Source organism: Mytilus galloprovincialis, chromosome 1 (genome assembly GCF_965363235.1).
Source record: "Mytilus galloprovincialis chromosome 1, xbMytGall1.hap1.1, whole genome shotgun sequence".
Classification (NCBI taxonomy): domain Eukaryota; kingdom Metazoa; phylum Mollusca; class Bivalvia; order Mytilida; family Mytilidae; genus Mytilus; species Mytilus galloprovincialis.
The window spans coordinates 60,403,949-60,430,707 of record NC_134838.1 but is presented as its reverse complement, the minus strand read 5'-3'; the positions used below and the strand labels follow the sequence as shown (position 1 = coordinate 60,430,707).

General features: G+C 31.1%; 1 protein-coding gene and 1 long non-coding RNA gene across 2 annotated transcripts in view; both read left to right on the top strand.

Moving 5' to 3' along the window:
- LOC143080343 (uncharacterized) overlaps positions 1–26,759 on the top strand; it is a 172,384-nt gene that overhangs the window by 58,920 nt on the left and 86,705 nt on the right. The window lies entirely within an intron of this gene.
- LOC143080315 (patched domain-containing protein 3-like) lies at positions 6,363–25,589 on the top strand. Its single transcript, XM_076256102.1, has 5 exons — positions 6,363–6,589; positions 7,339–7,551; positions 15,031–15,802; positions 19,506–19,706; positions 21,429–25,589. Exons 1-5 carry the CDS (start codon positions 6,584–6,586, stop codon positions 22,856–22,858), a joined length of 2,622 nt encoding a protein of 873 aa, XP_076112217.1. The 5' UTR covers positions 6,363–6,583; the 3' UTR covers positions 22,859–25,589.

Genomic DNA, 26,759 nt, shown 5'->3' with positions numbered 1-26,759 from the left:
CTCTATCTTTTTTGACATAGATTAATTTAATTCTTAAATTTAACAGAAATACAACAAAAAAACAAAATAACCTGGAATTCAGTACGTTTAATATATATCTAAGATAACTGCATAGTTTGATGAATATCCAAGTTGATTTGAAAAAGTTATCAAAAATAATTAAAGTGTACTATCTCTATTTTGTCCGAATTGCAAATCCTAGCTTTTTTTTTACCAAGATTACTTTAATTCTTAAATTTTACAGCAATACAACAAAAAACTAAATGACATGGGATTCAGTAAGCTTGATATATATCTAAGATAGCTGCATAGTTTGATGAAAATCCAAGTTGAATTTAAAAAGTTATAAAAAAAAATAAAGTGTACTATCTTTATTTTGTTCGAACTGCAAATTCTAGCTTTTTTGACCTAGATTAATTTAATTCTTGAATTTTACAGCAATACAACAACAAAACTAAATGAAATGGGATTCAGTAAGCTTAATATATATCTAAGATAGTTGCATAGTTTGATGAAAATCCAAGTTGATTTGAAAAAGTTATAAAAAAAATTAAAGTGTACTATCTCTATTTTGTCCGAAATTGCAAATCCTAGCTTTTTTTTACCAAGATTACTTTAATTCTTAAATTTTACAGCAATACAACAAAAAACTAAATGAAATGGGATTCAGTAAGCTTGATATATATCTAAGATAGCTGCATAGTTTGATGAAAATCCATGTTGATTTGAAAAAGTTATAACAAAAATCAAAGTGTACTATCTCTATTTTGTCCTAAATTGCAAATCCTAGCTTTTTTTTTACCAAAATTACTTTAATTCTTAAATTTTACAGCAATAAAAAAAACCTAAATTAAATGGCATTCAGTAAGCTTGATATATATCTAAGATAGCTGCATAGTTTGATGAAAAATGTTATAGAAAAAATTAAAGATGCCTATCTGAACTTTTATATAATAATTTTTATTTTTACATATTGTAAAATCAAATTCTTTCATTTCACAGCAATAAATCAAACTACCTAATAAGCTTGAATTTTGTAAGATTAATATTTAATTTAGTTAGATGGGCTGGTTTACACCAGTCAAAACTAAATTTGAAGGTCAAGACTAGTCGTGACAGGTCGAGACTGGTTGAGACTGAGTCGAGACTGGTTGAGACTGAGTCGAGACTGGTTGAGACTGAGTCGAGACTGGTTGAGACTGAGTCGAGGCTAGTCGAGCCTTGGTCAAGACCATTTCAGACTACACAAAGATCATCAAGTACTGAATCAGACTAATTAAGTGAAGTCGAGACCTATCGAGTACACTTAAGTACAGTTAAGTACAGTCGAGACAATGTCGAGACTAGTCGAGTAAAATGTGTGCTCGATTTTACTGGTCGAGCACAAAAACTGGTCAATTCAGACTCTGAGCAGTTTGTAGTGTAATGATCACATAAAAAACAGCCTCATAGGCTTCCTGATAGCCTCATGCATTTATTTTGAACCATCGTTCCAATTGGATTGGTGGGATGTCAAGCCAGGGGTCTATACTTTGCTACTTTCAGTATGCACATAGCTAGGCTCTTGGTTTAGGCATGGATCAAAAAATTTAATTTTTTAGCTGAATTTTTCACCTGTCAGGGCTCTACTGTACGTTCTTAAAATTGCATAATTTAGGCAATTTATTTTTTAATTAATTTAGGTAGTGTTTTTCGATTTGGTTATTTTAATTAGTATTTTTGTAAGTTTTAATGAGTAGCCCCCTACATTCCACCATGATTTGAATGAAATGCAGGTTAAGCTTGCCACCAGTAAAGATGTGAGTCTAGTCAGGTTGCCTCCCTGTGAAGTAGCACTGAAATAGCATGTTGTATGTGCTTCTTTTCAAACTAAAAATAAAATTGTTTGCTTTATAAGTAAACACTTCTGCCCAATTCGCATTCAGAGTAGAAGGCTCCAAGTAAAAACAATATTTCTTATTTATTGCAGAAGTTGAATGTCACCAGGCAAAGTAACTACTTATTAATTTTTATGAAAATCGACGTTTTTTAATTTAGTCGTTTTCGAGATGATTTAATGTTAACCGATTATTTAGGGTGGCTGTATCTGAAATTTAAACATAAATTGCTACATCTAACTCTCAGTTTTAAAAATATTGGAGAAGTGAAATAAACTTTTCTGTGATCACTAACTTCACAATATGCGAAATTGTTACCGCTTTTATTTTTGACGAGATTGCTATTTCAAAAGTTCTTATTTTGACAATTCCAATGATATATAATAGAGCAATTTAGTATGTTTGACGATTAAATAAAAACAACTATTAAAGCTGGTCACCGTACGAAATATTCAAATTACCTTTTAATCAGGAAAATCTATTTGTTATTTTAAGATGCAGGATTGGTCAATTAGAAAACCGCAATAGAATCTTTTAAATAACTTAAGTAAAAACAAAAGTGTATCTTGCGATTTAATTTTCATATCATTCTTCAACATACTTGTTTGTGTATCATCTTATTATTTTATACATAATGTTGAATAGAATAATAGATAAAGTATAATATTGGATGTGTTTGGCTGTTTTGAATAGAGCACCACAAAACATATACAAAAACTCTATACAATAGATTTTGTGCGCTATTTAGAAATACAGAAAATACCATTCAATGAAACAATCATATGATCAGGTCCTTTGATCTACTTTTAGAAACAGGAATTGAGGTACGGCATTGTTTGATATCATTCTGCTTAACCATTTGTTTTTTGTTCTTTCTCGTACAATTATTGATAAGACAGATTAAAAGACTAAATTTCATATACCTGTGTTGCAAACACTGATACCATTTTATTTTTATAGGTGTTTTAGAAAATAAAACTTTGCAAAACTAAACCAACTCTGATTCAGTCCAAAATTTAACTTTTCTAAAATGCAAAAAGCTTGCGTTCACCTAAAAAATAAAAATATTTTAACAATTTAACGATTCCATGCGCTCGAAGCACTTTTCTGGTTGTAACTTAAAACAGGAATGTTCAGAGCAAATTTCTTGAAAGCAAAGAATTATAAGAACAGAAAAAGTCGAAGAGCTGGAAGTTATCCCCAGTTTTTCGTGGGGTTCGTGCTGCTAAGTCGTTATTTTTCTATGTTTTGTTTTATGTACTATTGTTTGTCCGTTTGTCTTATTCTTTATTATCCATGACGTATTTTATGTTCGATTCATGAATTTGCAGGACACACTCTGATATATTTCGCCCTTCTTTTACACTTCACGTTCTGATATACAGATGATATTCTTCTTCAATAAAATAACTTTGTTGACGACGTTGACAGTATCTTTTTCCCGAAGAACTTTGAATTATTTAAATAATCGTTCCATTAAACGTCGATTTGTATTTTATATTACATCTATAAATTGAAAACACATATGATCTAAACTTGTCAAGAGAAGAATGTATGTCATTTTACATTCCATTTTTGTGTGAAGCAACAATCACAGTATGTCTCACATTATCAAAGATTTGTTAAACGTGTCACAACTAGAATTCCATCCTCCTTTTGTAATCCCCAAGGTTGACTGGGGAATAGAAATCTGGTCACTTAGTCTTCTCCTGAACGGCAGTAAAACGCTTGGCGAAATAGGGTGTCCGTTTGGCTGTGCGGTATGTATCAAGTGCGCAATCGCGTCTGGTCAGAATGCGGACGTTAAATCCGATGCCTCATGTAAAGAGAGTGCAACGCTCTTTGCACGTTACGAACCCTTGCAACAACTCTTTGTGGGTTGTGTAGGTGACCTGTTGCAAGACAAAATTGTTTTACCTATCCAATATACCCTCATTTTCCAGTGGCAGTTCAAATTTCCCCAACCATCATCCCTGATGGCCTCTATTGAAACCTGTTCTAATTATTGTGAACTTGTTCTCGTCCTGAATATGCATGAAATATTTGCCGCTGGACGTTAAGCAATCAACAATCAATCAATCATTCTTTTTGTGTTTTATTTTATTGATGGTATCTTTTTTATGGCACTGATCCTTTATATCAGCTATCTGTTTGTAAGTGATTTGTTTTGTATTGTTTATGTCCCCATTTGTATCCCACTGATTAAGATATAGAAAAGGGTGAAATAGTGTTTTCAATTGTCCGAAATAAGAGCCTCTCCAGTTGTTGTCTTTTGTTTTAAAAAAGAAACACTTTTAAAAGTAACTGTCTTTAAAATAACTAGTGCTATGACAATATTTTGATGGTGTTCGTTTAAATTTATTCAAATCTGTCCTTGCCTGGTGTTGACTTCGAACTAATCATGAAGTTTAAACATGGTATAAACTTGTCATGCAAGTTCTTCATAGACAAATCATATTTACGTAGAATATTCGATGAGGTAATTGAATATTGTCTCAGGTGAACTTGGCAATCCTTAAGTTTTAAGAAGTATCATGATTGACTTTAAAAAAAAAATATTTTTGGTGTATTTACTGCACTAAACTTACGTGATAAGTATCCGATGCACTACTGATAATTATGATAACTAGTGTATTTCTGATTTATATTGAGATTATTGCGGAAGCGATTAACAAAAGATTTTTTTTAAAAACCGGAATACTAAGGGGAAGGGTTGGGATCCCGCTAACATGTTTAACCCCGCCACATTCTGTATGTATGTGCTTGTCGCAATTCAAGAGCATGTACTTCAGTGGTTGTCGTTCGTTAATATGTTTCATATTTGTTTTTCGTTCATTTGTTGTTCATAAATAAGGCCGTTAGTTTTCTCATTTGAATTGTTTTACATTGTCATTTAGGGGTCTTCTATAGCTGACTATGCTCATTGTTGAAGGCCGTACGGATGTCTGTGTCATTTCGGTCTCTTGAGGAGAGTTGTCTCATTGGCAATCATACCGCATCTTCTTTTTTATAAGCTCTAAGTAGAAAACAAAGTAAATATATATATAAAAAGAATATGTTTCATTTGTTAATTTTTTATTGATAATTCCGTTCGATTTCAAATGGGTTATGAAATATTTCTTTGTTATGTTTTTATTTCTTAAGGTTTAAAGTTTTATCTAGAAAGTAAAAACGATATAATGTGGTCTGTCATCTAGAAAGCAGATTCAATTCTTATAGAATTTTTTAATTTATCAAAATAAATATAGTTATTTCTGTTGATGATAAGATCAATAGCCAACATTAAGGTTTCAGTATTTTTTGAAAAAATTGCAAACCTATGAATTGTTTCTGATCGACACAGCCTAAAAATTTCCCGTAGAATGTACGCTTGCAGAGCCGTTTGTCAATACTAGACGATATAAGGCATTATCTACCGTACCTAATTGTCTTTGAAAGAAATTGAGAAATCTAAGAATTTAAGAAAAACATTGTCAATCGAGAAGGTGCAATTTAGAATCCCATTCAGAAAAGACAAAATCACCTTACTTGTGATATCATTTATCTATATCTCTGTCAGTCCATTTTGAAATAAAAATTTAAAAAAATAAAATATCCAAAAAAACGAGCTCTGAAGAATATTCAAACCGGAAATATCTTTATCAAACTGTTAAGTAAAAAAGTTCAAACCTACTAATAAATGGAAAACAACTGCAATATTCCTGACAACAGTATGTCAGCAAATCAGACGGAAACAATTTGTATATATAGCACAAATGAAGTTACAGTAGTCAACACTGTATTAAAATCTTAATCACCTTAAAAACAAACAAATACGTCAAAAGAGAATAAAAAACCGGCATGCAGACAAAGATGAAAGACAGTAATAATACATTGTAATGCAGTTTTATACGTTATATTATTATGGTAAGGATTATTAACACTTATTGCACTTTTCTTACTGAAAAGTCAGATTTTTTTGGGGTTCTTTTTAATGTATTTTAACTAACATAGAAAAATTAATGTGTGTAATGTAAGTTTTTCCAAAAGAATATGGAACCTGATTTTGTTTGTTGCATTTTTTATTTAATGATGATAAACAATTGTTTTATAATTCTAGACCCAATAATTATATTCTAGATATGTCAATGGGTTTTTTTAATCAATGGTTTTGCATATAAATTCCTGGAACCAACTTTTCGTAAATACATGTCTGATGTAGTTCTATAAAATATCTATTTTTATACCAATGCACCTAATGAATCTTCCTTGACTGATTAAACGTAGACGTGTGCGTGGAGTCTGAAAATATTTTATTTTTTAAACTATATGAAATATCAGTATATTCATTGGAGCATAAATAATAACTCATTGATGGGAAATCCTTTTAAACGTTTATACGCAAATTTAATTATATGACATACAACAGTCTAGTAAATCATCATTGTTAACAAGCACCCGAATGTTCCTGCAAGTATTATTTATCCGTGTAATATAGAGTATATGTGTACTCTTTTCTAAAAATAACACAGCTGTAATGGAAAAACCAGCTCAAATAGAAAAAAAATGTTAACTGATATATTAACATGATTAATATATTCAACCTCCTGTCTTATTCCTGAGATTCAACACACGTGACAATGATAACTACCCAATAAAACAGCATGTATTTAGCAATTGCTGGTATTTAGTACTTGCTGGTATTTAGTACAATTTCATGAACAGACATGAAGGTAAGAACTTTTATGTTTGATGCGTATTTTCTTGATTTTGACTTGTCAATAATACAAATTTTCTACTACGATAACTTGTTTGCACTTAAACCGCACATTTAATATACATGCTATAATTTAGCAAAATATACCGGTATCCTACAATATTGTTCTAAGGTACTTGAATCTAAATCTATGAGAGGTTAACCTATTGACGGAAAACAAAATACTATTTCTTTAGCACGGTTTAAACACCTACAACTGTTCATGTTGTAATTATAGACAAATTTCAATGCGGAATATTTTGATTTTACCAATGTATATCATAGTTTTAGATATATATATATATATATATATACATTTATAGTCGAAATCCGGATCTGGTGTACAAAAACATATTAACACCTTATGTTTGTGGCATAACATCGTGGCCACAAGTTAATAGTTTTATGTTTAGTATTAATTTATATTAAGATCCATGTTTTTACAGCTTTTATTTGGCAATCGCCAATGGCAGTCAGCAGGGTTAAAGAAAATCAGTTGTTCGACCTGTTAGTCAAATGCGTGTTGTTTAAATATTCTTCTTCACTTTTTTGGTCTTTTGGAAAATGTTGTTTGTGCTGTTTTTAGACCCTTCTACAACGAAATTTGTTTTACATACACACGTAAAAAAATTGGGGTTTTTATCCAACGCAATCATAGGTTTGAACGCAGTTTTCAATTTAGACTCGTATATATATTATATATATAAAAGATTGTGCCTTTTTCAGATGTTTTACAAATTGCAGCAAAAAGTGGAGAACTGGTTCGGTCATGTTTTTGAAACATATGGACGTTTCGTTGCAAGAAATCCATTAAAGATTATACTGTTGGTAGTTTTCATTAATATTGGATTAGGATTCGGACTACTGCGCCTAGAACAAGAATCAGGAATTGAACAATATACTCCAACAGATAGCACTGCTAGCAAAAACAGAGATCAGGTAGGCGCGGTTCATATAATTAATTATTGAAATGTTTAAATCGTTTATTTGAAAGTAAATAAGCCAAATATATTAACTCCATATACCTTTGATCCTACTATATTGAAACATATTATAAAAAAAATAAAGGTATTTGAAATCATAATCTCCTAAATATAAGGGAAAAGTAGGAACCCATATTTGCGTGAAAAAAAATACGGATGTACTTATGAAATGAAATAATAATAAAAAAAAACACAGTTATATACAATAGAAATAATAAAGTCAATAAATGTCTCTTCAGTGATACTTGAGACCAGCCAAATATGAAACTAGAGGTTGTTATTCTATCACATGATATAACAATCACAAAAATAAGAAAAAAATATTATGATCGACCATATCTTCATTATACAATTTCCATCAATATACATAAAGCCATTTATTCATCTAAAATTGTCAGACGCATTTGTCTGTTCAAAGTTTTACTTTCATATTAATACGCTGATATAAATTATCTTTTAGCATCTGTACAAATTAAAATTGTATGCTGTTTTTTGGAATATTTATTCGAAATGAAAGCGATTCACGATCTGATTTTGCATGAAGCACGACAGCAAGTTAGTTCTAAATTAATATCTAACATCATTCAATCCTTTACATAACCATGTCACCCATCCCCTCTTATCAATAAAAAATCCAAAATGTTTGCATTAAAACAAATTATTTGTTATACATCATACACTATTCAGAATTGTGTGTATCTCTCTCACACATAGATTAGCATCCTTTTCTGGTTTCGGTTGACTTTTCAATCCTGTTAAGTTTTATCATCTTTTAAAGTTAAAAAAAGGTAAGGACTTTATAACATTTTGGGTTTGAGAATTTATACTTTTGAAGATGAATTAATCACAGAAATGCGCATATGGTGCTGTGGAAGCTGTATCGTAAAAGTTGTTAATTCTGGTCAAGTATTTTAACATATATATTGACTTTTACATACAAGTCTACTTTTTTTATATATATTGAATCTTATAATTTTACGAACAACATGAATATCAATTTTATGGTCACTTTTCTTCACCTAAGACGTATTTGGTACAACTGTTTTGAATTTTGGCCCTCAATGCTCTTCAACTTTGTACTTGTTTGGCATTATTACTATTTTGATCTGAGTGTCACCGATGAGTCTTATGTAGACAGACGAGCATCTGACGTTTTAAATAATAATTCAGGTACTTTGATAACTAATTATATATACCATGTATGCAATAATCTACTGGTATAGAAATGTGTGTACCGTTTATTCCATTGTTAACTATTTTAAAACTCTTAGGCTTTGATTACAACATACCTTTCATATTTGTCACGTTGAAAAAGTAAGAATTTATTCAGAAACCAAGTTCCTAATTACCTCAGGCATATGACTTTAGATGCATTTGAATATTATGTAGGTCACTATCAGTTTTGCTGCTTTCGCTTATTCCAAATTATGGCTCATCGATGCTTTATAAGCCTGGTACCTATAATGAGTTTATTTCGGTATTTGTATCATCTTCCAGAAATTCATTTTGAAATCAATAAAATTTACTTTAAACTATAATTTGAAGCAATCCAGTTTTCTTGTTGGGACGTATAACTGCTTATCGGCAATAAAGCTCATCAAAGACTTAATTAACAATTAGTGTTCTTTTTTTATTTATGAACGTTGAAAGATAAAATTTGTTGATATAAATTTAAAGATTAATATTAGTCTTTTGTCTTTTGTCTTTCAATATTCGTGTAGGTAATCTCGAGTAAACAGCTATTTATGTGTTTATAAATTAAGAAAAACATGTTCTCAATTTACTTTTCACTACAGTGAAATTTTTTTAGACAATGCTGTACATTATAATGTATTAAAATGTTTGAGCTAGAACGTTCTTGTGACAAAATAAACACAGACTGAAATAAATTTTCTATAAGAGCATCTGCTACATTTTTCACAATGTTATATAATGATTGATGTCTGTAATTCTGTTTTGCATACGCTAAATTTGATGTCTGCAAAATGTGTATAGAACTCGCCAACACTCCTCAGCAAAAAATCTATTTAACCAAATATAGATTGGATTTTTTTTAAAAATAACACAATTGATTTTTATTGTTTCTGTTCATGCAATAAAACGATGAACTACCCATCCTGTATCACTATTTTTTCATTGAATGTTTTGTTATCATCCAAACAATCTAACTGCGTTGGTACTTGCTTTCAATTTAATATATGAATTTAATATACAAGCAAAAACAAGTTATGCAATAATCAAATGCGAAAGAATCAAAGCCTAAATTCCTAAAGCTTAAAAACTGTTCCATTATTTTTCAACGAATACAATAAAATTAAAGTTTTAACATAATTCATAATTAGTCGGAACGTAATTGTATTAATTGTGACTATATTGTGATGATTCACAAAACAGCATAGTAAGAAATGAAAGTTGTATATAGGCGATTTAGTTTTTTTATAGTAGTAAATCTGTGATCCCATGATACAAATTTAACCTTTTAATTTTTGTTGTCTACAAATATAGTCCCTATTGGTGGCATTGTTTTTCTTGCCAATATTTGTCATAAACCTTTTAAACATATTTTGTTTCTTGTGTAATGCGTAGAATAGGTAGTAGGTTCGTAAACATACAGTGTTTAAGTATTTAGGTAGCACTATGAGATAAATTTAGTCCATTTAAAAAGTATATTTTACGTAAAAACTAATGAAGTTTTATGAAAGATGTAGCACACCATATTATGAAAATAACATTGGGAAAGAGCAGGGTCGATAATTGTATTATCAAATTTTGTAGGCCTTTTTGGATATTTAGCTTTTTAGCTAGTTTATGTTCTTACACGTCCTCAGTCCTTATAGAAATTCTGTACAAATGATTCATTTTGATATGATATGACCACAATAAGAAACTTAAACCGTAATCATATGTTAGCCTAAGTGGCATGCTAACTATTTATCTTGCAGGTTTTGATGTTCATATTTCTGGGGTCAAGTTTTTAATTCATTTGAGAATTTTTCGTCTAGAGAAAAGTAGATTATCTCAGACAAAATGTATTAAATGTTTAACATGTCCCTATCTAACCGCTTGTTTAAAATAAGTAAAATGTGTACAGGTAAGTTCTTAAAAGTTAGTTTTTCATTCAAATTTCACTAAATATTTAGAAAAATCACTGTACACTGATTGATTTACTTCTGTTATTCCATACACCACATTTATTTTCTATTGTAAGGTAGTTATTGGTTCACTTATATGCATATTGAGGTTAAAATTACGTTTTCAACTAAAAGATGAAAAAACTTAAAATATTTGAATGCAAGAGCCTTATTGCAATTTTGTTATTTCCTATAGGTTCTGTTTGCATTTCTATATGTAACTATGTGTTATGGTCTAAATTGGCCAAAAGGTATATGGACTAGGACAGTTTATACTCATGATATTTGTAATTTTTCATTTTATTTAAAAAAAAAAAAAACAACATTGAATACTTTTTTAATGAGCGCTCATTGACTATAGTCCTTTATTTCAGTGTATTCACTTGCAAATATTTGTCATACAGCTTTCAATTTATTTCTTCATGTGTGATGCATCAAATAGCAAGCAGGGGGTATACATTACACTTCTAAAACATTTGGTCATGAATTTTTAATGTAAAGTAGTTTGAAAAATGTACAAAAGAGTTGCACTGCGAAGTAATTATATGTTATGGGATCATTACATTCTTTGGCAAATTGTTACGAACATGTCACTGTTGTTTGGTCAACAGGTATGATTAGCCGATTCAATCATTGACAAACTGACATCATATTTATAAAAAAATATTACACATGCTTGTGGTCTGTCAAAAGACTGATAACATAAAATTTATTTTGATTTATTTAACTTTACGCAGGGTTAAATATTCACTGTTACTTATTTGCTGCGAACAAAGCGATAATATGATTGTATTTCTGCGCTGTCCATTTCAGGAGGCTCTGTCTTTTGTAAGTCTTTCAGGATTTAAAATTTTGTTCATTTATATATTTCGGAGCTTTCGAACTAGTACACATTTTTGTTTAGAGGCCAGCTGAAGCACGTCTCCGGGTGCGGGATTTTTTTGCTGTGGTGATGACCCATTTGTGGACTTTGGAATTTTTCTGCTCTTTAGTCCGATTCTTGTCTCTTTGACACATTCCATATTAAAGCCATTTCCATTTTTGTATATATATGTTCGTTTGTTTGTGCTTAACGCTAAGTTCAGCGACCCTGACTTTATCATATAGGTCTGTCTTATTGGTTGACAAAGCTGGCATGCCCCTCGAAAAATTACAAAACTGCGGAAGAAAAACTGTTAAAAAAATATAATATTAAGATATCGTTACGAGCAGGACCTTATTTGATAAGCTAGTTTTCACTGAAGATAATCTATTCGACCACTGAGTTGCATGACAATTTGACGATACGATTATCAAACTTATCAGTATGCAATAAAACTTATGATGTATAGAAGTATCAGTTTGTGAAAATATTAACATTTAAACGAAATACGTATAAACCAATTCATTTCTACACATTTATTAAAGGGGCACTAGTTACGAAATATATGAAAAACCTAATATAATATTTTTTTTGCTCAATCAGTAATGAAATACAAATAGTAAAAAAGATTCCTTTTTAGTAGCCAATAATGTTCAATTTTGTCAAAATAAGCAAAATAACATTGATTATGACTTATTCACTTGCATAATCAAGTGATTGACTGATTCGATCCACAAATAAACATTTTAATACAGGTAAAAACGACTCAATATACACGAAACGAAGCTACGTGTTTTCATGCCTTTAATTTAGACTTTTAATAGTTTGGATAAATGTTTTACAAATCAAATATGAGAATTTTATTAGAATTTGTGAACATGAATTTGACAGCTAGTGCCCCTTTTAAGGAAATGAAAAATAAAAAAGTTTCGAATTTTTATTATCAAACGGAAACTTCGGTCAAAGTTCGTTAACACTATAAAACTAGTTCAGAAATGAGACACTAAACATTACTCATTATAAGTAACATTTTTTAAACATTGCACATTGTTTATTATGCTTACACTTTGAATGTCGTCAAATGGTAGTATGTCATAAGGAAAGGACGCATCGGTTTGATATCAAACAAATTTGCACAAAAAAAAAATAATAAAAATAAAGTTGAATACCGGTTAAACGCTATTTAAATCTAATGGATTATCAGAAACGCTCAGTATGAAATAGTTCAGTACCATGGATGTATAAGCATTGAAACACACAAGGAGCTATAAAGACGAAATCAAACTTAAACAATGTTGAACATGTTGAATATACATATTTAAATTAAGTCACTATAAATTAGATAAATATAAGTAAGAACATTTTAAAGATGCCAACGAATGTAAAATAAAATTGAAAAATTCTTACAGATGAATGAAAACGAGAACGTTAAAACAGAATATGTATAATTATGCATTATTAATAACAATAGCTCCCTTTACAAGTCAAACAGATTTGAAATGTTAATACTACAGCTTTTGGATGGTGTAAACTTCCCACTAACACCATACACCATTACACCATATACCATACACCATTACACCATACACATTGTACCATTACACCATACACGTTACACTTTTGCACCATACACGTTACACTTTTGCACCATACACCTTACACATTACACCATACACCATTCCCCATTCTATCTACACCATCCGAAATTACCCATTATGCAATTAAATTTCAGATATTAAAATTATTTTTATTGTTTATGTTTACAATCCGAAAAATAAAAATAAAAAAAAAACTTCGTTTTCAACCAAAGAAATGTTTACAATATTCATTCACGCCATTCCCAAACGCACGTTACACAATCACACCATTGCACCATATGCCATACACCATAACACCATACACGTTTTTTTGGGAAGTTTACACCATCCAAGGGCTGTAATAACTAACTTTATTTGATTTTTATACTTGTAGGGAGTAATTTCTTTTCAGGACGATAGGTCTTTCTTTTAAGACACAACACGGACGATACCGAATTTCAATTAAATGTTCTTCGATGCATACAATAATTACCTCTATCAAGTCATCATTCACCCCTACTAGAATGCAAACTACAGTAAATTGTTTCTAAAAATATTATTTATTTGGTAGTGTTTGTGTGTGTTTTGCCAATTTTCATCTTTAATGATCGTTCACAGGTTAAGGCAGAAACTATCCTCTCCTCCATTTATTAGAAACAAATACTAGTAGCAAAGTAGCAAAAAAACTTTGGAACACTAGGGCTAACCAAACCCAAGACAAACATAATATAATTTGCTCTTAAATCAATTTATCGCCATGATAGATGTATTTCTCGGACTATATGGGTATTTTGACCATACGTGTATATATATATATATAGTCATGACCATTTACTTATATACTCAGATGGTCTAAGCATACGTGTGTGGTCCGGTTGTCATTATGGCAAACGCTCAAAAAGTATTCCATAGGTTAAAAATTTCTGATAACAAAAGTTTGACTTATTCTATCATATTGTAATCCTTCATTGATTCATGAAATAAAATGAACTTTACTTACCAGTGTGAATTATAGTTCAAAGGTTTTTACATTTTTTATACCTATTAAATTACAAAACAAATCTCATTTTCTATAGGTTGCACTGTAAACACAACCGTTTCTCAAACCATGCCTCTTTTGGGGAGCAATATGATATTAATAGATAATTTGATTTGTTGACATACTGTTTCCCAGATATGATCTCTATGTTTCATGTCATAGAGACATAACATTGTACTGTTACCAGTATAAACATATACTATTGCGGTAAAACATGAATTCTGAATTAGGCAAAAAGGAAAGTTATGGGTAGTACGCAATTTTAGCATAAGTTTAAACTCTATCAAGTTCAGGGCATATATATCTTGAAAATATGCCACACAGCCCCATGTTTTGACCTTTGAATAAAATAGAAGTGCATATCAACTTTCTAGTCTAAGATATAATTTTTCAAGAAACTTCATAGTAAAAGTGGTATAGTTTTTGCCGTAAAGGAAGTCCCTTTGAGAATTGCATTGTCTATATTTACAGAAATGCAACCTATAGTGAAAAAAAATGAAGAAATAGCAGTGGGATGGGCTATAATAGTCTATACTGATTGTTGATTTGTATTGTCAGACAAAAGAGAGAACGTTATCATAATAAATGAGTGCATTTCAAATTAAAAAATAAATTCTGCTTTCCTGTGGTGAAAATGTTATTTATAAAACAGGATCCATACAAAAGCATCCACGTTTGTATAGATATCAATTGACTTGTATTTAATATACACTGAAACAATTCAATTGTTACATTTTGTAAATTGTTTTTGCAATAATAGGACACTGAAAATTGATTAAAGTGCACCGTGATTACTAATACTTTTTTGCCAACTTTGTGATTACAGATTCGTGAACTGTTTACCATTGATACTGCGGTAAATTACTACCAGCAAAGTCTTCCTGATTTAGGCTTGTTTGCATCAGTGATTATTGAGCGGAAAGATGGAGGAAATATTCTCGATTCTTCTTTATGGGCTGATTTGACTGCATTATACGACTTCATAAATACCACAACTGCACATGATTCAACTATTGGGTCATTTACTTACGTTGATATCTGTGCAAAAAGATCATCGGCTTGTGTTGTGGAAGGAGATTTGATCTTTAGTACTTCCTTTCTAGCGGACATGGGCTCTGGGACAATCTCCTTTCCAACTTACATTTACCAAGGTCAAACAGTCTATATTAATAGAATAATCGGTGGGGCACAGGTTTTAAACAACATGACAACTTCAGCAAAAGCGTTAAAACTGACTTTTAACGTTGAAAGTGAACGAAGCAGCTTATCAAGATTATGGGAATTAGCGTTTTTGAAAAAAATCTCTACATATTCAAATAACCAACTGAAAATCAAGTATGCATATTCAGACAGCTTAACAGAAGAACTTAGTAAAAACGTTACAGGCGACATTGTATTCTTTTCCATTACATTTACACTAATGATAATGTTTTCAAGCCTAACGCTTATGGGAGGAAACTGCGTAACGAACAGATACAACCTAGGATTTGCCGGAATATTGGGCACTGGTTTAGCTATTGTTGGATCATTTGGACTTGTTAGTCTGTGTGGTGCCAAGTTTGTCGATATTGTTGGTGCCATGCCTTTCCTGATTCTAGGTAAGCATAGAGAAAAAGTAAGTAAGGAGTATAGGCTATGGTCTTGACAAAACAAGATCAAATAATTATAATGTATTTTGTCTAAAACATTATATTGATTGGATATTGTACACTTATTCGTTTTTAGTTGTCGGTTTAATTTTATTCGTTAAAATCAGCCAAACGCATCACTGAGAATTGACTAGCATGACAATATTTAAATCGTGTATTCAGCAAAACATTCTATTTATACATGATTATCTATGATATGACATCAAAAAGACAAATTTTCCTTTGAATATTACACATATTATAGTTTCCAGTGTATATTAACTTGTGTCGTTATTTTGTTACATATATCAAGCAGTTAAAATTTAATGTCAATCAAAAGACCATATTATGAAGATTATAGCCTCTTTTTCATATCGATTTAATAATTTTGAATTTGGTGTATCAATAATGATGTATAGAACTCACCGATTCCATTGAGAACACATTGTTAAATATTTAATGTACATTGTCGCATGTTCTCATTTGCATATATCATTTTTAAAGCATATCTTCCAATTCGTAGAGTCCTTATATCTTTTATGTCTAGTACATATAGACAATAACCTTTTCGTGTAACTCTCCAATTTCTATTTTATCTAATGTTGCGTTTATGTCAAGAGATTAACAAACAAATCAACCGACTGCACAACAGTAAATTTATGCGATTTTAAAGGGCAAAACTATGATTGAAATTCCGTATGTATACAATCTCCTTATGTTTTGCATGTAGTTTATTAATCAATAAAAAACGCAATGAAAGTATGTTTATGTATCAACCTGACCAACATGTTATCAAAGATCAATAACCTGCTTACCATTCAAAGCATATAATTCTTTTTAGCTCACCTGGCCCGAAAGGCCAAGTGAGCTTTTCTCATCACTTTGCGTCCGTCGTCCGTCGTCGTCCGGCGTCGTCTGTTAACTTTTACAAAAATCTTCTCCTCTGAAACTACTGGGCCAAATTAAACCAAACTTGGCCACAATCATCATTGGGGTATCTAGTTTAAAAAATGTGTCCGGTGACCCGTCCAATCAACCAAGATGGCCGCCATGGCTAAAAATAGAACATAGGGGTAAAATGTAGATTTTGGCTTATAACTCTAAAACCAAAGCATTTAGAGCAAATCTGACATGGGGTCAAATAATCTGTTAGGTGAAGATCTATCTGCCCTGAAATTTTCTGACAAATCGGACAACTCGTTGTTGGGTTGCTGCCCCTGAATTAGTAATTTTAAGGAAATTTTGCAGTTTTTGCTCATTATCTTGAATATTATTATAGATCGACATAAAATGTAAACAGCAATAATGTTCAGCAAAGTAAGATCTACAAATAAGTCAACATGACCAAAATTGTCAGTTGACCCATAAAGGAGTTATTGCCCTTGATAGTCAATTTTTAACCATTTTTCTAAAATTTTAGTATTCTTTTAAAAAATCTTCTCCTCTGAAACTGTTGGGCCAAATTTAACCAAACTTTGCCACAATCATCATTTGGGTATTTTGTTTTAAAAATGTGTGGTAAGATGTAGTAAGAAGAATGTCCAGTAAAGTAAGATCTACAAACACATCATGATCACCAAAACACAATTTTGTCATAAATTTATCTGTGTCCATCGTTTGATATGCACATAGACGAAGGTGAGCGACACAGGCTCTTCAGAGCCTCTAGTTTCATAAATCTTAGTAATCTTTTACAAAAATCTTCTCCTCTGAAACTACTGGGCCAAATTAAACCAAACTTGGCCACAATCATCATTGGGGTATCTAGTTTAAAAAAATGTGTGGCGTGACCCGGCCAACCAACCAAGATGGCCCCCATGGCTAAAAATAGAACATAGGGGTAAAATGCAGTTTTTGGCTTATAACTCAAAAACCAAAGCATTTAGAGCAAATCTGATGTGGGTAGATTTGTTTATCAGGTCAAGATCTTTCTGCCCTCGAATTTTCAGATGAATCCGACAACTCGTTGTTGGGTTGCTGCCCTAAATTGGTAATTTTAGGGACTTTTTGCTGTTTTTGGTTATTATCTTGAATATTATTATAGATAGAGATAAACTGTAAACAGCAATAATGTTCAGTAAAGTTAGATTTACAAATAAGTCAACATGACCAAAATGGTCAGTTGACCCCTTTAGGAGTTATTGACCTTTATAGTCAATTTTTAACCATTTTTCGTAAATCTTCGAAGTCTTTTACAAAAATCTTCTCCTCTGAAACTACTGAGTCAAATTAATTCAAACTTTGCCACAATCATCTAATTGAAAAAAATGTGTCCGGTGACCCGGCCATCCAACCAAAATGGCTGCCACGGCTAAAAATAGAACATAGGGGTAAAATGCAGTTTTTGGCTTATAACTCAAAAACCGAAGCATTTAGAGAAAATCTGACAGGGTTAAATTGCCTATCAGGTCAAGATCTATCTGCCCTGATATTTGACAACCCGTTGTTAAGTTACTGCCCTGAGTTGGTAATTTTAAGGAAATTTTGCTGTTTTTTGTTATTATCTTGAATATTATTATAGATAGAGATAAACTTTAAACAGCAATAATGTTCAGCAAAATAAGATCTACAAATAAGTTTCATGACCAAAATAGTCAATTGACCCCCTAAGGAGTTATTGCCCTTTATAGTTTATTTTTAGCATTTTTCATAAAATTTTTATAAATTTTTAGAAAATATTTTCCACTGTAATTACTGGGCCAAGTTCATTATAGATAGAGATAATTGTAGCAACAAGAATGTTCAGTAAAGTAAGATCTACAAACACATCACCATCACCAAAACACAATTATGTCATAGTTTCATAGTTTTTCATAGTTTCATAGTTTATTAAAGAAAACTCAGCCGCAGAAGACTGCGTAACAGGAGCATATTATACACAATTTACACAACATATTTCATAATACATACAGTATACATTTTTAAATTATACATCTTCAGAAATTAATCTTTGTTTATTGCATTTTTAAATCAGACAAGCATCTTTTCTACCTTTTGAATAAAAATTGACAGCTTAGACAGCACATTATTATTACAACATTTAAGCATGCCCAGTGCTTTTTTAACATTTGAATATTTTAAATAATATGGAGGTATGAACTTCCCCCTTAAATCTTTAACTTCATAATTGGTACATATACATATATAGTGGTACACATCCCCAAGACCAGCTTTACAAAGTAGACAAATTCTCTCATTTCGTGGTACATTTCTCCATCTTCCTGTTTCAATGGGAAACTTTGTATTACATATATATATATTACAAATATCATGAATTAATCTGTGTCCATTGTTTAATATGCACATAAACCAAGGTGAGCGACACAGGCTCTTGAGAGCCTCTAGTTTGGTTTATACATTTTATTGACTACACCTTTGTGAGTTTCCTATTAAGTTTATTTATTTATATTACAGACAATTCTGTATAAACGGTCTTTGTTTTACCGAGAGTTCTAATATGGTTAATAGAAATTATTTTACAACACCAGACGCAAACTTCGACAACTAATATATCTTACTGATGCTCGAGCCATAAACATTTTAGAGTCCACACCTAAAATAGTTGTTCAAAGGTGTTGATTACGTTAGATCTTGTTTCATTATGTAATGTGTATGACCTATTGGCACTATGAAAAAATAATTGCTTACTATGAAAAACATATTTATCAACTAGGTATAGGAGTAGATGATATGTTTATCCTCTTATCTGGACTTGCGGATACATCAAGTAAAGACTCAGTTGAGGATAGAATTGGTAAAACCATGCGCACAAGTGGAATATCTGTTACAATTACATCAGTTACCGACGTAATTGCCTTTTGTGCTGGTGCTGCATCTGTTTTTCCAAGTGTGAGAAATTTTTCTTGGTATACCGGTATGTATAAAATATCAAAAATATAAATTTTCAGAAAAGAAAAAAGATGGGACATTTGAACAAATCAACAGTAGAAGAATAAAGGGTGACACGTCTGTATAAAAAAGTTTGATTTACTTAAAATCTTTTCTGTTATTGATACAGTTGATTTTAATGAAGGATAGAAACACAGGATATATTTTTGTTAATGCTCATCGGACTGTATAACCGACTAGATTTAATCTATTCATATATAAAAGTAAGTTTTTGTTTGTTTTGCAGGCATTAAGCTCATATGAAGACATAGTCAAACACAATATTAATCAGTCTTTTTTTAAGATTATTATTTTCGGAATTTGATATTTACTCTTTAAAGTTAATTTTAACGATAAGCATGGTTCTCCAATTTACCAATCCATAACGAACACGATTTGTATGTGAAAGTTTTTGAATTATTCTTTTTTTATTAAATGTTTGAACATAAATGTATGTTATGACTTTGGTGGAGGAATGATAATGAAAGACATAGTTTTTACTCATCTTTGAATTAAGACGATATTGTTTTTTACAGACTTTAGTTGGCCTTTACACCCTTCAAACGAATTATTAATTACAAAACTGTTTTTGCTCGGATTTGTCACAGGTCTGAATGTCTTAATAATTAGAACTTTTTTATAGTAAAAAACAAGGAGTCTGAACTGAAATTGATATTCATTTTCGAAAGTGGTTTTTTTTTGAACTTGGAAACCCCTTCTTGTGGTTGTTTAATATCGGATAGAAAATTGTTTAACGACAGATTATGAAACGTCCATGATATGTGTTCGTGATGTGTAAATGTGTTATGGCTAGCCAACCCTTATGCTTGAATATCAATGTTAAAAATACCTCTTAAATGACAACACTAAGTGACAGGAATAGAGTACAAACAAACGCAAGAACACTCAGCACAGAGAAATACATAAAGAAGTAATACAATAGTACATTACAACATATAAACCGCAGAATAACAACGTACACCTCTCATGAATGACATGAATGAAATTGACTATTTTTATCGTGTTTATAAAAAGTTGATTTGAACAAATGATTGAGTGTAGATAATTCAAAAATGTTTTCTCAAAATTTTCTGAAAAAAGTGGGAAATCCACAGTAAGGGACGGTTACCCTGATGCAGCCATTCTCTGTTTTCTATTAGATGTCACCAGGTTTTGTTTTTGGCCGTTATTGTCTTCTTAATTAATAAATGATTTTTTAACACTGAGGCATAAATCTACAATCAATTAGGGAAAATATTAAAATTATTCGACTAATAAAAGACAGAGGTGTTATCAACTGCAGTGGAACAAACCCATTGTAAGCCAAACAATGATAGCATTTAAAAGGTACGAGCAAAATAACATAACTATAAATGTTTGATATAGGATTATCTATGTGATAACTTTATGTTTAGTTGAAATATAATCGAGATTTAAATTAAAAACTTAAGCCTAAAAACAGTATAGATACGGAATTGGCAATGCAATACCTTCTTTACTAGTTCCTATTCACTATTGCATGTTCCATGTCAAAAATTAATCGCTTATTGTTGGATAACAAAATTTGCAAAGCATTTTGTTCTCTTTACAGAACCAAGCATCAATGTTCATATATATTGAAATTTAAAATATAAATAAGTTAAGGTGTTGTCTTGAAGAGTATCAGTTCCAATGTGCTGTTCCGATATCTGTATTTTTTTATTTTCAGGATGTGCCATTCTTTTTTGTTATCTAAATTATATGACATATTACATCGGTTGTATGACAATAAACGAAAAGCGAGTGGCAAAAAATATCCATTTTTGTACATGTATGCCAACGAAAACAAGGACAGACATGGAAGCGTCAAAGCAAAGCAAATGCAAGATATTTTGCTGCGCTGGTTCACCTCATAAATCCAGAGATGAAATTGAAGGGCCAATTGAAAAATATCCGAAAAGGCTTGTAAAGCGAATTGTTCTATTTAAACCAACACAGATAGTCATATGTGTAATTTTTGCCGTGTACATTGGATTTTCAGTCTGGGGAACTACAGGCTTTCAAGAAGGCCTCGATATAAGAGACCTTGTTGGAAAGGATTCATATTATTACGACTTTTATGATGCAGACCAGAATATGTTTAGCCAGAGTCTAATTGTCTCCCTCAATATTCAATCTGAGATAAATTATCGATTAGAATCAACGTTCAATCAACTAGTTTCTTTAGTGACAAACGTTCAAAAAGACAGTCAAGTTTTTGATGACTTTCTTTTGTCTTGGATACATGCATACAGGTCGTCTGCTGTATTTGACCAAACGTCAGATGCATTGTTCATTAGTGGCCTTCAAAGCTTTCTTTCAACTGCACAAGGTAATGTATTCGTGAATGATGTGATGTTTGATACATCAAATAAAATTGTAGGATCGAGAATACATATAATGACAGACAGCATTACGTCCTCAAACAGTCAGGCAGACTTAATGGTTAGAATAAGGGAATCAGTGGAATTATCTTCACTCCCTGTTTTTGCGTATTCCCCAGGTTTTATCTTTTTTGAACAGTATGTTCAAATTTTACCTCAGACACTTCAGACACTTGGTATTTGTGTTGGAGTTGTATTTATTGTGACCGCCATTTTTATGCCTTTGCCATTTATGATAGTTTTAGTGACAGTCACGGTTGTTATGATTATGGTAGGTGTTATTGGATTTATCAAATTCTGGGATTTAACCTTGAGTTCGGTCACTATGATTCATATCATAATGTGTGTTGGATTTTGTATTGACTTCAGCACTCATATGTGTCATGCTTTCGTTCAGGCTGAAGGAAACAGAAACGTTCGCGTTGCACAGGCGTTGGACATGGCAGGAGGGCCAATTTTTAATGGAGCTATTTCAACAGTCATTGGGGTTCTAATGCTAGCATTTTCCTCGTCATATGTCTTTTTCTCTTTTTTTAAGATAATGCTTTTGGTAATGGTGTTTGGTTTGATTCATTCTGTTTTTCTTCTGCCTCTTATACTAGCATACATTGGTCCCCAATATAAAGTAGTAAAAAGTGATGTTTATCCGGTAAAGGAAATTACATTCGATGGAAAACAAAATAAGTTGGAACACACATTGCCAGAACCAAAACCAGACTATCCAGGAGCAGAGTGACGGCGGGTACAATTTCAAAATGTCTTCATCGATACAACACAACACCCGATAACTTATCGATGATTCATTTTCATGATATTTTATTGTTCTTAATCTATTATATATATATTGAAAAGACCAGCATTTCAAAAGTGTCGCAAAGGCAAGTGTTAGTGGCAGGTGAAATAATTTTGCATTGTTACTTCAATAGATTCAGCAGTGTATTACGCATTACATTATGGTAAATGCGGCACGTTTTGTTTAATTGGATGCCATATTCATTATTCAATAATGATTCAAACAGCCTTAATTTTGTACTGAATAATATTTCAAAATACCAAATGAAATAAACAAGCAGATAGGGATTTCATATTTAAAGGTAAGCTTGATGAAGGATTTATTTCTTGATTTATGACGTTGTTTAAATATTTTCTTCTCTTGGGTAAATCTATTTCCTTTAATGTTGGTGTATAAAAAGTAAAATCACAAAAATACTGAACTCCAAGGAAAATTCAAAAAGGAAAATCCCAAATCAAATGGCAAAATCAAAAGTTCAAACACATCAAACGAATGGATAACAACTGTCATATTCCTGACTTGGTACAGGCATTTTCTTGTGTAGAAAATCGTGGATTGAACCTGGTTTTATAGCTAGCTAAACCTCTCACTTGCATGACAGTCGCATCAAATCCCACCCATATTATCACCGATGCGTGAACAAAACAAACAGACACAATAGGTAAAAATGTCAAAAATAGGGGTACAGCAGTCTCCATTGTGTTATCATCTTAATTTCTATATAAACAACAAATGTAACGAAGAAGCACAAAAAGGTATGCATCAAAATTAACATCCTCATTTTGCTTATATTATTAAATGCTTTGTTCTTATCGGTACGTTTGGGTCATATATTAAGTGCAATAGAGTTTCATTTTTGCTTCAGCTAGCAGTCTAGTTCGTCCTTGATAAATTATCATTTTTGAAATATTTTCATATTTGATATTAAACGCAAATTATATCTAAAGATGTCTGTTTGTCTTTGTTTTATGTTTTCGCTTTTAATTTTTCATTTAATCATTTACTTTTATTAATTGATCAATAAAAATAAGTTAAATACATTACTTGTCTACAATGTCTAAGTAAGCGTCACTCTTTCCATTCCTGATGTGATACTCATAAATCTAAGATTTTTACTCGCAGTCAATTGATGATATAGTTTACAACTAAACATTTCAAATTGAAAATATTCGATCTGCAGATGTATACAAGTCATCAAAAAGTTAAAGGACATATATTTAGATAAAAAAAAATCACTTTTTTTATAATCTGAAAACTCCGTTTGGTTTTCCGTACTAGTTCTTGTTCGAGCAGGAATATTAATGTTTTGTTAGCTTTTAGAGGTGTCTTCTGTCAACTGCTGGAGTGTGCTGTCTGTGGAAATGATTCATGCATCACCTCATTTAATTTTGTAAATTTGCTCTGTTCAAATCACAACTATATGTCATTTGGTTTCGAGCCGTAGTACAATTAAAAGCCAAATGCTCATAGAAAAAATGAAGGGCTTTCAACATTAAATTTCGAAATAATTGAGACGATGCTACTTTTGAATAACTCAAATTTGATAATTGATATGAATAAATCATAAGTATCTTCATATTGATTTAAAATGTATATGGTCTCTTTTTACTATTGCCCGCCAATTAACCAGATTATTTTCTTTACCCAGTAACGAAAATTGCACGTCCAGTGTCTAATGAAAGCTTTATTATACTGTTACAACCAAAATATAAGTTCAATACACTTTTGTCCAACACAGGGGGTTATTTTGCGACTTATAGGGGTAATTTCCGGTCTATAATGATAGGGTTACATATGTCTATCAAAATAATATATGGTTTTATGTGCTTTTACTTTATAAATGTTCAAACATGGATACTTCCGGTTGACCTTTTTGAAGGTCATATATAACCCTACATTTTGCAAACGACCATTTGGCCTTATCAAGTACCATATTGTAAGAATTATCTATTAACCTTAAATTCTAACATTTCAAGGACTATTTCTACAAGAAAGTGCTCTTTTGACGGAATGTGCAATTTTGTTGTCTCAGAAACCCAAGCGTTTAACACCATTTATAATATTTATCTACTTTGTATTAAAGCTAAGATGTACTCACAACGGGCAAAATTTAGAACATGACCTTGACCTTTGAATTTGATAATTTGTTATTTAAGGCAGACCAAGGACCTCACATAAAGATAACCTAGGTCTCTATCACCAACGGTCCATGAGTTTATATATCACTAGAGTTTACAAAAGAAAAAGTAATTCTCAGTATCGAGTCTCAGCATCAGTTTGGTTGAAAATGACCAAAGAGTCCTGATGATCGAAAGAACAATTTAAAAAATTAATTCGTCGATTTTATTTTTTACGGTTGCGAAGGATATGCATGCAAGAAAGAGAATACTCGTATAAAAAAAGTGTTCTGTGAGTTTCAAAACCGCAATATCTTTTCCATATCATATGCAACGTTTTGCGAAACCACTGTACACCACAAGTAAAAAATACACAGGCGAAACAAGAACACACACAGCTGGTCTTTCCACTGATAACGATGCAAAACTACTTTGAAATTCGTGACAAGTATTTACGACTTAGCGTTTCATCTTTTAAACTCTTAATTGTTATTGTATTTTATATCTGTGATAAATATAAGATGTTTTATTTTATTAAATTATTGAATGTTTCTTCATTAGTATTTGAGTTTGTTGCTTTTACTTGCCAATTTTATTATTAAGGGTACTATCGTTGGTCTTCATGGAATAAAATGCAAGTTGAACCCATGTTCATTATAAAACAACACAATACACTTGACTTAATAGAAGAATGCGTGTCGCAAACCATTTCCCGAGTTTTAATGGGGTAAAAACGCGAGCCTGGCATAACAAATTATATGTTGAGTTCAAACAACCACTGTGTTAATGCTATTGCTTGTTGTCCTCTCGTTACTAAGGATATCACCAGCACAGTAATGAGAACATTGTGATTACATGAAAATGCATCTATATTGTCACTTCACTTTAATGTTCTGTTCATAAATTTTGAATGTTTGAAACGATTCAGGCGCTTAGGTAAATTGAAAAAAGGTGAAGTATAATATGAAAACAGACAAAATAAAGGGAACGCCGGGAAAGGAAAACATCTGTTGTACATTTGACTTTGTATAAGCATTTTCAGACAATTATAAGTGTAATCTGGTTTTACAGCTAGCTAAGCATCACACTTGTGTTACACTTAACTATTATTTTTTATAAGTTCGTTATATAGACAAAAACGTAAATAAACCAAAAAAGACATTTTGAATGTGACATTAAGTCGAAAACGTTTTTATAATGGCACCTAAATATATCTTATTTTATAAACTGATAGGCTGGTTTATGCGTAAAAAAAAATATAAATAGAATCCAAAGCCAATCTGTTTTACTATTGTACAGTTTTATACCAAAAGGCATAGTGCTTAATGTTCGGTTATGTATATGAATTTATAAGTAAACCACTAAATTAATCTTGTTGATTATTGAAGATCACTGATACAGTAACAGAATTTGCGTATCAAAATAGTTTAAATTTTGAATAGTTATCAAAGGTACAAGGATTATAATTTTATACGCCAGGCGTGCGTTTCGTCTACATAAGATTCATCAGTGACGCTCAGATCAAAAATGTTGCAAAGCCAAACAAGTACAAAGTTAAAGAGCATTGAGGACCCTAAATTCCAAAAAAGTTGTGTCAAATACGGCCAATTTAATTTATTTCTGGGATAAGAAAATACTTAGTTGTTTTAAAAAATTTAAGTTTTGTAACAGGAAATTTATAAAAGAGACCATATAATTGATATTCATGTCAATAACCGCAGTGCTGA

Bases quoted from the DNA above. Each gene is read 5' to 3' on its own strand.
- LOC143080315 (XM_076256102.1), top strand. The intron at 7,552-15,030 runs GTAGGCGCGGTT...TTGTGATTACAG, and splicing joins CTAGCAAAAACAGAGATCAG to ATTCGTGAACTGTTTACCAT. The intron at 15,803-19,505 runs GTAAGCATAGAG...TTTATCAACTAG, and splicing joins CATGCCTTTCCTGATTCTAG to GTATAGGAGTAGATGATATG.